The 12,110-nt window shown below is 38.3% G+C and overlaps 1 protein-coding gene across 9 annotated transcripts in view; it reads left to right on the top strand.

Annotated features, from left to right (window-relative positions):
- Window positions 1–12,110, top strand: part of trpm3 (transient receptor potential cation channel, subfamily M, member 3) — a 576,387-nt gene that overhangs the window by 472,942 nt on the left and 91,335 nt on the right. For 8 of the 9 annotated variants that reach the window (XM_043716548.2, XM_043716539.2, XM_087995868.1 and 5 more), the window contains exons 7-8: window positions 3,154–3,328; window positions 5,298–5,421. In XM_043716548.2, coding sequence (XP_043572483.1) covers window positions 3,154–3,328; window positions 5,298–5,421 — 299 coding nt within the window. Of the gene's footprint in view, window positions 1–3,153; window positions 3,333–5,297; window positions 5,422–12,110 lie in introns of those variants that run through there. The other variant, XM_043716589.2, reaches the window with a different exon arrangement.

Raw genomic sequence — 12,110 nt, 5'->3', positions numbered from 1 at the left:
AGGCAGATGCAGTAAATCTTCACACATTAGAGATTCAAGTAACTAGGGCGAATGAGAAGTTGAAAATCATGGTTGACAAACTTGTTGGAGGCTTTTTTAGGATGTTACTCACATAATTGATAAATTAAAGCTCATGGGATATGAGGAATATATAGTAATGGATTAAGAATTGACTCACAGACAGAAGACAGGAAGGAAGAATAACTAGGCCCTTCTTGCGTTAGCAGTCTATACCCTAACTCACCACCACATCCCGTACACTCAAAAACTCCTATGCTCCCTAACCTATAATGACTCCCAGTCTGCATTATTACAATTTAAAATTCTCATCTTTCTTATTGAATACTTACATGGCCTTGCCTGTTTCTTATCTCTGAACCTCATGTTATTCCATATCCCTCTGAGACAGATGTCTGAGTTCATGAATATTCTGTGAATCTCCAGTTTTCTTCACTCCCAGCATTGCCTTTAGCTACCTAGGTTCTGAGCTCAGAAATTACTTTCCTGTGCCTTTCCATCTCCCTTCCTCTCTCTGCTTCTCTAAGGTAGACTTGTTGTACAAGAATATAAAGATCTGAAAGGGTTAATACTGAGGTATGCCTTAAGCATCACCCAGTATGATAATGTCAGATTGACTTGGTGAGAGAACAACTTAGGATCTCTAAAAAGTAAGGCCTAACATCCAGGTCTGTTAGAGGCCTCCAACAATATTTATCAGAGTAACTTGTATATAGTCACTATCATGTACAAATTAAGAGCCTGTTCTCATTTAGAACAGCAAATGATTTTCCTTTACCACACCAGATTGTAAGCGCTGTAACTCACTACTCTAATAAAGGATGATGGCAGCAAATCTATCCCATGGTAAACCATAGTCCAAACAGACTCATACAACACCTTAAACCCCATCTTTTCCATCAACCCTTTGACCGCCTACCTCCTGTGAAACATCTGGGGATGCTCTTTTATGTTAAAGCTGCTATGTGAATGCAAGTTGTTGTTAAATACACCAGAACAAAACAAGGAAGCACATCAGATATTCTGATGAAGTGACAGATTCTTCGATTAAAAGGTTTCCAGCAAGAAAATTAACCTGTCTACATTTGTCAGATACACTTGGATGCATGATTGATTTCATGCATTTTTACTTTAGATTTACAGCGTTCACAATTTTAGCTCATAAATTTAAATGATATTTTGAGGAGACATATAGCTTTTATTTAAGAATAGGAACTATTGAACAAGTTTTTTGACTGTTTGCTGTCCATGCAGAAATCCAGTATGACGTTTTGACATCTTAGGCAAGTTAATTGTAAAACATATACCGACATTAGTTTATCTTTGTCAGCCCTGGTTGTGTAATTTGTTTGTTAGCTTCTGAAGTAGGTCTCTAAAACAGAACACATTTGATTGTATTTGATTTGTAACTGAAATTAAGTAATTGATCAGAAAATGGAACAATTTCATTGGAATCCCAGAAGAAAAATGTCTTATTCTCATGAACAAGAATTATCCCTTAGCCAAAGTGACGAAAACAAATTACCTTGGCCACTACTGCATAACTATTTGTGGGATCTTGCTGTGCATGTGTTCATCATCAAGCTTTCCATAATACATCTGTGAGCACACTTCAAAAGTATCTCATTGGCTGTAAAACACCTTTGAGTGCCCTGAGGTTGTGAAAGATTACAGAGGAATCTCGATTATCTGAAGAACATGGGTGGGGAGTATTTTATTTGGTTAATCAAATTCTGGATAATCAAATGCCAGATAACATAGTTTAGCCAAGCATTGGGACTTTGCGAACTTGCCGGATAATCTGATATTCAGATAATCGAATGCCGGATAATCGAAGTTCCTCTCTATGTGTAAATGCAAGGTATTCTTTATTTCTTCCTCAATATAAAGAACCATGGCAGTTGAAATGGTTGAGAATTTACATGTATTTTCAATATTTCTCTCATGCTAGATATATTCCTAGTTCAATTTTAAAAAATAGATGCAAACTCTTCACTGTAAGCTTGATGAAGCCATTCATGGCATTGGAGTGAAACCCAAAGACAATGATAATAAATACAGGTACTTGAGGAGGCATTCCAACCCTGTACCACCATTCAATTAGATCATGCTGATCTGTATCTTTCCTTCATTTACATGCCTTAATTCTGTAACAGTTAATGCTCTTGGTTACTTAATATGTCAATGCAAAAACCCTGGGTACAAAACCCTGGGTCAGGTGAATTGGCAATGCTAAATTGCCCGTAGTGTTAGGTTAAAGGGGTAAATGTAGGGGTATGGGTGGGTTGCGCTTCGGCGGGTCGGTGTGGACTTGTTGGGCCGAAGGGCCTGTTTCCACATTGTAAGTAATCTAATCTAATCTAAAAAAAAACCATTATTGCCACCTTTCCCACTCTGTACTCTGCAAGTATACCTTCTCAGTGCAAACACAGAATCATCGCATTAAAGGGCTTATTAAGGCCCACAGACACACTGTGTAATAGAAAGTTGGCACTCTGGTTCCTGTGCTTGAAAATCAAGGTAATTGAAATGGAGCCTTCTATGTGAAGAGATTGCAATATATCATTTTTTCTGCTTGAGCAGATCAGACATGCTTCATGAACTAGGTGCAAAACTCATAACTATTTATCATAGCTTGTTATTAGGCTATTGTCAATTATCCTATTATTAGGATATTCTACTGACTTACATAGTGATACAATACCTAAGTTCACAGCCAATGAAGTGTTGTAAAGTAGGAAATTTTGGAGTCAATTTGTGCAAAGCAACATTCCAAAAACAGCAAGGTGATAGCATGAAAGTAGTTCATTTAGTAGGGCTGGCTGATAAATGTTGACTAGGAGACCAGGAACAGCTCCATTGCTCACCTTTGAAAGTGTGCCATTGGATCTTTTACAACCACCTAAATGGTTAGACAAGGACACATCTGAAAAAAAAGGTACCCCTCAACATTGCAATCTCCACTTTGTGCTCAAATCTCTAGGATAAAACTTGGACACCCAGCCTTCTGATTTCAAGGCAAGTGTGCTACATAGAGCTAGACAGCTTAGATTTGACCTGATAGGCAGTTTGATGCATTTTGTTCCCTCGATCTTCCCCTTGACCTGATGTGTCTCTCTCCCTCTCTCTCTCCAGGGATTGGACAGGGGGTTCCAGTGGTGGCACTCATTGTGGAAGGTGGTCCCAACGTTATCTCTATTGTGTTGGAATATTTACGAGATACCCCTCCTGTGCCTGTGGTAGTCTGCGATGGCAGTGGGCGGGCTTCAGATATCCTCGCCTTTGCTCACAAATATTCCGAAGCCGGAGGGTAAGTATCAAGAAAGCAAAACCTTTCAACTTCAACTATCATTTCTTGGGCAAAATAACCAACTGAGAAAAAAGAGATATAGCCATTTAATGGAAACAAAACCTGCATATTGCTGTAAAGAAAGCCATTCTGGGAATATCTGATGAACCTTTTTGGTGCACTCCTTCCAAAGCATAACATATTTCCTGAGGTAAGGAGACTAAAACTGTACAGAATACATGATGTGTGGTGTAACCAAGTTCCTCTAAAATTGAGGCAGAATTGGGTACTGCAGATGCTGGAGATTAGAGTCAAGATTAGAGTGGTGCTGGAAAAGCACAGCAGGTCAGGCAGCATTCGAGGAGCAGGAAAATCGACGTTTCAGGCAAAAGCCCTTCATCAGGAATCACCTTTCCTCTAAAATTGAAGCAAGATTTCACTATTCCTGTACTCAAATCCTCTTGTAACAAAGGCTGACATTCCATTAGCTTTCACAATAGCTTACTTTAACTGCATGTTAGCCATCAGCAACTCATTGACCAAGACAGCCAGGTCCTTTCATACACCTAAACTTTCCAGTCTCTTACCATTTAAGAAATACTGAACGCATCTATTTCTCCTACCTCATATTTTTTCACATTATGTTCCATCTGCCATGTTCTTGCCCATTCACTAAGCCTGACCAAATCCTCCTGAAGCCACTTTACATCTTCCCACTTAGCTTTATAACATCTGAAAAATTGGATACATTACATTATGTACCCACCTCCAAATAGCTGATATATATTGTTTGCAATTGGGTCTGATTCTTATGGGTAATCGCAGCATACCAAAGTGAAAAAGATTCATTTATCCCTATTCTTATTGTCTGTTAGCCAATCATCAATCAGTGAATTACCTCTTATTCATGTGCCTGAATTTTTTTTCTGACCGGCCTCCTGTGGGGCACTTTAAAAAAGCCTTCTGTAAATCTAAATATATTGTTTATCAAATCTCCGTTATCAATTTTGTTAGTAACATCATCAAAAACTCCAACAAATTTGCCAAACACAATTTCTCATTCAAAAATCCATGTTGACTATGTCCATTCAGATCATTCTTAACTAGGTGGTTAAATATTTTTCATGTTATATGTGAGAATGTATAGTATATATATTTACTGTGGAGTGTGCAATGACATATGTGCTTTAATTGCATAGTTCAATGCCTATACTCCCCATGAAAATGTTGAGACAATGGATATCAAACGGCTACAATTTAAAATTGTTGGACGCATCGTAAAAATAGTCTTTGCACATATAGTAAATCCTCTCCAAGTTTTGCTCTCATTTCAAAATTCTTACTTTGAAATCATAGTCAAAAACATAATTATGGGTATAGTGAGAGTTTCTCAGTAGCTAGGTTATAACCAACTCACCTAGAGCAGAAGTACATTAAAACTGATTGTACTTGGTACATCCTCATCTAGATGGATGAAATACAATTTAAAACATTACCTGCAATACTTTGGCAAAAGTTTAGACAAAAAAATCTTTTGAGGCTAGAGTTCAGGGGTTAGTGGTAGGGAGCTGAGATTAACTTCTGTTAGGCAAGATGTTATAAGGGTTATAAATGAAAGAGAAGTAAAATAGAGTTAAAAGAAAGATCAACCATGATCATTCAACCTAAGTTAACTTGTTTAGTGCAGGTTAGGATTTGAAAGTCGCTACTTGATAGAGTAATTGGGCCAGATTGTATGGCAGATTTATAAAATAAATTGAATTAATTTGAGAGAAAAAAATCTTCAGGGGTATGGAGAAGGTTGGACTATCTGGTTTGCTCTTTGAAAACCCCATAAAATCTTGATGCACCAAATGGCCTTTGTTGAATGGTCTGATTGTATGATGAGGCAGGTTCATGGGTAATTCCTGTTCCTAGGTTATCACCTCAGTAGATCCCTTGTCACTGTGTAATTCTAAAGGCTCCATTCATTCTCTCTTTTTCATGTCAGGGTAATCAATGAATCTTTGAGAGACCAACTGCTTGTCACCATCCAGAAGACCTTCAACTACAGTCGCACACAGGCTCAGCACCTCTTTATAATTTTAATGGAGTGCATGAAAAAGAAGGAACTGGTGAGTGAAGAAACACCTCTGGGAGTCCCACATCGGGCACAGTCTACAGAGACACAGAGAGACACAGCAGACACAACCCAGCTGGTCAGAGTTTTTACCAAAATCCAGTCACTAGTAAAATTTTACTCTCAACAAAGTAGAGCTTATTGTGACAGGTGAAGAGAGGAGGATCATTCAATCTAATGGACTGTCCTGTAACACACAGTAAATCATGAGATGCTTTTTTATGAACTCTGACAAAAAGTATCCATTCTTTTTTGTGAGAATGGGCGTGTTTTATCAAGGATCCTCTGTTATATTTGGGAAAATATAAATTACCAAAAGGAACCAGAGCAGAATAACTTTTACCCAGCAAGTTGTTGTGATCTGGAATGCACTGCCTGAAAGGTGAATGAAAGCAGGTTCATTGGTAGCTTTGAAGCGGCAATTGGATAGGCATTGAACAAAAATCTTTGCAGGGCTACAGAGACAGAACAGACTGATGTGGGACCATTTGAATAGCTTTTTCAAAGAGCTGACATGACCACAAAGGGCTGAACAGACTGCTGTGCTGTAAATTTCTATATTTGAAGAAATTCCTCCACCTAAACCAACTTACTAATGCTTTACAAACCCTTACACCTAATAGATTATTATAATCCTTGTTTCTTAAAAATTGCATGAACAATTTTACTGTTAATTTGATATTTGATACCAGAAGAACCTTAGTCATGCGTCTCCTATTACTTGTTCAACAACTTAATGATTCAGTGGATCTTTTATGCTAAAACTGAGAATAACTTTAATTTTGTAGTTACTGAGCATCTGTAGGAAATTTTTAAAAATGGATAAATTTGAGCTTTAACTCCTGCAAACCCAATTACTTGATGAAATCCAGGAAGTTAAATCATATTCTTTCCAGAGGGTGGCTTAAGCTATAAAAGGTGACATAATCTCAAATAAATTTAAGGCCCAGTAGGATATAATCAACAAAGTGTTGAGGATCAAAAAGGCAGACTTACATTTATAGAAGAGGAAAATCCTGAACACTTGGCAACTCCTATCATGGGCATCTGCTTAATTTTTTAATATTCTCAAACGTACACGAGTAAATCAAGGGAAATGTCCTTCCTGCCCTCATTACAATTAAAAACTCTGAACATGTGGAGTTTGCACATTCTCCCCATGTCTGCGTGGGTTTCCTCCCACAGTCCAAAAATGTGCAGGTTAGGTAAATTGGCCATGCTAAATTGCCCGTAGTGTTAGGTGCATTAGTCAGGAGTGAATGTAGAGGAATGGGTCTGGGTGGGTTGCTCTTTGGAGGGTCGGTGTGGACTTGTTGGGCCGAAGGGCCTATTTCCACACTGTAGGGAGTCTAATCTAATCTAATCTAATCTAATGTCAGTCAGATTTTGAAGTGGTGAAGTCATTTTCAAGCTTGACTTGACCTCAATAGGCATTCTGTCAGCAGTTTCACGAGGAAAGTGGATATGAATCTTTGCTTTGCAGTTGTTCAGTAAGACCAACAGTGTGCCTTTATTCAGAATTTCCAAATATATCTAAGATCATGTTCTTTTTATAAAATCACAAACTATTATTTTTCCACTGCTTTGAAGTGTATATTTATGCTAAACAGGCAGCTTCCTTCTTCCCAAAAAAAAATCTCCAAGCACAGCAATGCTCAGGATGAAACTACAATAGTCTCCTAACTGGGTCATCGCTGATACTCCCACACAATGCCTTCAAGGGTTGTTGATTTAACTTTGCCAGTGTTTGGCATGCACCCTTTGTCTCTTTCCAGATTTTATGTTTTCCAAAACATTTATGAATAGCAGAGCATCTGAAATAACATCAAGAAGTAAGACATTTATTTCTTTAAGTCTGCTTCGCCATTCAATAGGATCAAGTTTGATTTAACCAATTTCATTTTCCTGTCCTATCTATATATACTTTGATTTTCTCAATGTCCAAACATATATCAGTCTTTGCCCGAAATATGCTCAACAATTGTGCATCTCAAGCATTCTGCCATAGCAAATACCAAAATTTCACAACTGTCTTGAATAAAGAGGTTTCTCCTCATCTAAGTCCTAAATGACTAACCTCTTCTATAAGGACTATAACCCATTGTTCTAGATTTTCTGCTCTCTAAATCGCTCTCTAAACATTGGTGCATTCAAGCTAGTTTTCAACAGAACAAGCACATTTTCACAAAGCAATTGTACTTTCTTTTCTGATGCTGGATAAATTAAACCTAGCCCTCATGGCAGCAGGTTTTAGAATTCTTTTTTATAAGTGTTAAGTTGGTTTATTGGATTTTATCTGCAGCTGTGATTGGGTTGGGTTTGTGAGGAGGGAAATGTGTTTGTGAGGAGGCAAATGATAATGGGATGGTAAAGTGGAGGATGGTGAGGCGTTGATGAAAGGGTGCGGACTTGTGAGAACGGTAGAGAGGTCTGTGAACCTGCAACAGCAATGAAACATTCTTAGGTTTAATAACATTGACAGCCATACAGCTGATGTGGCATCTAGGGAATAGGCTATTGACAGAACACCAGCTAAAAGGAGGGATGTCATTCAAATCAATCTTAAAAATCACTTTGTTCCATCAATCTCTCCATGACAGTAGTTTCTAATGCAATTAGCTGTCCATTTCAAAATCAACACATTCCCTGGCATCCACACTTGGAAATGTGCATTCACCCAGCAGAACAGGATTACATGCAAAACTAGTTGTTATAACATTTTTCATCAGGTTACTTGACACTATATGCTTCTATTTGACACCTGCCCACGTTCATCAGTCTTTGCCCCAAACAAAATATTTCCAATAAAAGGTGAAGAAGCTGTTATGAATGATCATCTTCAGCACACACCTTTACAGGTGAGATAAAGAAATGGTGCAATATTATGTGAAAGGCCATAATCTATGCCTGGATCTCTTAATGCAAGTTAGTATTATTTATCATATTAGTTTGATCAGCTAATCACATGATGGAATATTAAGAGAGTCATAAAGGTAGTTTCTAAAGTTACATTTTTAAGGACAAGAACAGCGAGAGGCATGTAGGGAGGGAATTCCAATGCTTCGCACCCAGGCAGCTGAAGGCATGGCCCTATTTGTATCTTATCAATTCTTTATTCAAATAATTAACAAAGAACTTAATCTGTTTTGTTTCTGTTATGCACATTCTACAGTGTATTTTATGATTTGAAAGCTTTGTTGTATTATTTGCTGAGATTTTTTGCGAGTAGAACATTTGTATTTTTAATGTTTTCATTATTTCTTCATAATTGTTCGCACCCATTTTTTCATACAAAAATCACACAAAATCCTGTCTTTGTATATTTTGTTAATACATAACTCTACCTGAGTAGGAAGTGACATGTTATCCGTGTATTGCAGTACTTCTAATTAGTTGCTGACCGTCGTCTTCTCAAGGGCAATAAAGATTGGCAATATGCTGAGTCATTGAGTCATGCAAAACAGAGACACACCTTTCAGCCCAACTCGTCCATGCCGACCAGGTTCCCTAAACCCAACTAGTCCCATTTGCCTGCATTTGGCCCACATCCCTCTAAACCTTTCCTATCCATGTACCTGTCCAAATGTCTTTTAACTATAGTAATTGTACCTGCCTCTACCACTTCCTCTGGCAGCTCATTCCATACATGCGCCGTCTTCTGTGTGAAAAAGCTGCCCCTGGGGTCCCTTTTAAATCTTTTACCTCTCACATTAAACCTATGCCCTCCAGTTTTGGACTCCGCTATTCTGTGGAAAAGACCTTAGTTATACTTTTTATCTATGCCCCTCATGATTTTATAACCCTCGGCCTCCTATGCTTCAGGTAAAAATGCCCCAGCCTCTCCTTATAACTCAAACTTTCTAGTCTCCAAGGTAACATCCTTGCAATTTTTTTTGCACCCTTTTCAGTTTAATAACATCCCTCCTATAGCAGGATGACCAGTATTGTATGCAGTACTCCAAATATGGCCTTACCAATGTCTTGTACAGCTGTAACATGACACCCCAATTCCTGCAATCAGTGTTCTGACCATTAAAGGCAAGAGTGTTAAATGCCTTTCTCACCAGCCTGTCTACCTGTGACACCACTTTCAAACAGCTGTGCACCTGCACCCCTCGGTCTCTCTGTTCGACAACACTCCCCAGGGGCCTACCATTAGCTGTGTAAGTCCTACCCTGGTTTGTCTTAAAAGCACCTCACGTTTATCTGAATCAAACTCCATCTGCCATTCCTCAGCCCACTGCCCCAGTTGATCAAGTTCCCACTGTTCTTTAGATAACCTGGTTGAGAAGAGATTTGATCATATTTTCAAGATATTGAGGGGACCTGATAAGGTAGATTGGGAAAAACTATTTCCACTGATTGTCAGTTTAGGACCAGGGAAATAGACCCTGTTCCTATCTTTACTGTGTTGCCAGTGATGCTCATATCCTATGAATAAATTAAGAAGTAAACTAAATGAGATCTGAGCAAGATTGAACACAATTGATCCACTGATAATTTTTTGCTTTTTCCCTCACTGGAGAAGGAGAAAGATTGCCCAGTTGTTTTGATCAAGTAACTTCGTTTGTCATTTACACTCCTCCACATTTTTCGAGAATTCATGTACCAATCTTTCTTGACACAAGACAAATCTACTGGGAAATTATTGCTCAAGGTCTTTTCTTTTTTATTTTCAATCTTTAGAGAAGAGAGAGCAGAGGGGTGACCTGGTGGATCATCGTCATCATATCCTTAGTGGAGCCATTGGCTTCACCTTGCTCCCTTAGCTAACTTTAAGTTGCCCTTAGTCCATGTCTCAATGTTATCCACACATCCAATTTTTCTTCTTCCTCTTCTGTTTTTAACCCTCCATTTCATCTTCAGGTTTTGCCAAGACCATATTGTCAGCTGTTTGTTTCCAGTGTCTGTACTTGGTTATCTTTCTTTCTCTAACTGTTCACAGTGACACTTTTTGATGAAGTTTCTATTCTTGATTTCATCCATTCTTTTGTCTTTCTGTTCTTCTAGCTGCCTCAGGAGCTCTTTAACATTATGAAAGGATTGGAGTTGGAATGTTTCTTTGTGTAGACCAGGCAGATTAGGGGCCATAAATATAAGATAGTCATTGAATTCAATACTGAATTCTCGAGAAAGTTAAAAATTACACAACACCGGCTTTATTTAAATCTGTTGGACTATTCCCTGGCATTGTTTGATTTTTAACTTTGTCCACCTCAATCCAACACCAGCACCTCCAAATCATGAATTCTGCAGAAACTTCTTTACCAAACCCTCTCCACACACAAACACATTCACTCACTGGTGAGAAGGTAGTGCTCGCAAACACATGAAATGACTGAGGTGAATAGCATAGACAGAAGGAAATGGTAAATAAGCAAGAAGGGGAAAGAAGTCAAAGGATATGGTGATTGAGTGGGATGAGGCTTGAGTGCCGTATAAACACCAGAATAAACCAGTAAAGTCAAATGCCAGATGCTGTAGATGTATGACATAAGTAGCAATCAGTATAATTCTCTGCTGCCTCTCTCTTTCTCTAACATTCAAAGTGCATTGTTTTTACACAAAAGTAAGCCTCCTTAATTCTCTTCCATAGCTTTAAAAGCCATTTGAACAAACCAGTGTTTAATTTGAAAGTGAATATTCATAAGACTCAGCACTCACATATGATTGATCCGCTTGAGATTAATTTGATAAATTACCAGCAGTTTATATCCATATCTTATGATTTCAAAGGAGGTAAAGCTGAGGTTAACGTACTTTGTGATAAAGTTTTACTCATCCAAACCTCACACGATAGGCATTAGTGGCATATTGAAATTCTTGGTCATACACACCCTAAAGCTCAATTAGATTACTGCTTCACTTCAGAGTAACATGCAGGAAATGACACTTTAGTTTGAAGTTGCAATGACAGTCACTCTTAAAGCAGATAACAAAAAGATAAATGTGACTGAAAATAACTGCTCTGAATGGGTTTAGTATCTTTCCATGAGGCTAGTGTAACAGCATGATTGTTTTAACATTTGTTTGAAGTACAATTTGGTATGTAATGGTGTTTAAACCTTAATACTACGAATGCCACTTTCTATTTAATCAAGGAAACTATTCAATTAGGCAATGAATTCCAAATCAGAAAGTCAAAGTCAATTCTAAATGGGCTGCACGGTGGCTCAGTGGTTAGCACTGCTGCCTTACAGCACCAGGGTTCCAGGTTTGATTCCAGCCTCAGGTGACTGTGTGGAGTTTGTACATTCTCCCTGTGTCTGTGTGGGTTTCCTCCCTGTGCTTTGGTTTCCTCCCACATTCCAAAGATGTATTGGCCATGTTAAATTGACCATAGTGTTAGGTGCATTAGTCAGAGGGAAATGGGTTACTCTTTGGAGGGTTGGTGTGGACTTGTTGGGCAGAAGAGCCTGTTTCCACACTGTAGGGAATCTAATTGCAGTTTTAATTCTAATTTAGGGCAATAAACAAAAGAGGCTCATATGGATGAAGAGAATTCTTTATATAAGAAACAAGGTATTATGATCTGCAATGCACTGCAGGTTAAAGCAGATTAATGAGCAACTTTCAACCTGAAGTTGAGAAAAGTTGCAGGGGAATGGGGAAGGAGCAAGGAGATTAGCACTAATTGGATAGTTCTTGCAAAGAGCTGGCATGGTGACACAGTGGCTCAGTGGT

Source organism: Chiloscyllium plagiosum, unplaced genomic scaffold, assembly GCF_037043375.1.
Source record: "Chiloscyllium plagiosum isolate Xiang-an unplaced genomic scaffold, Cpla_swu_hap1 HiC_scaffold_2, whole genome shotgun sequence".
Classification (NCBI taxonomy): Eukaryota; Metazoa; Chordata; class Chondrichthyes; order Orectolobiformes; family Hemiscylliidae; genus Chiloscyllium; species Chiloscyllium plagiosum.
Note: the sequence above shows the minus strand (reverse complement) of the source record. Positions and strands in the feature narration are given on the sequence as shown.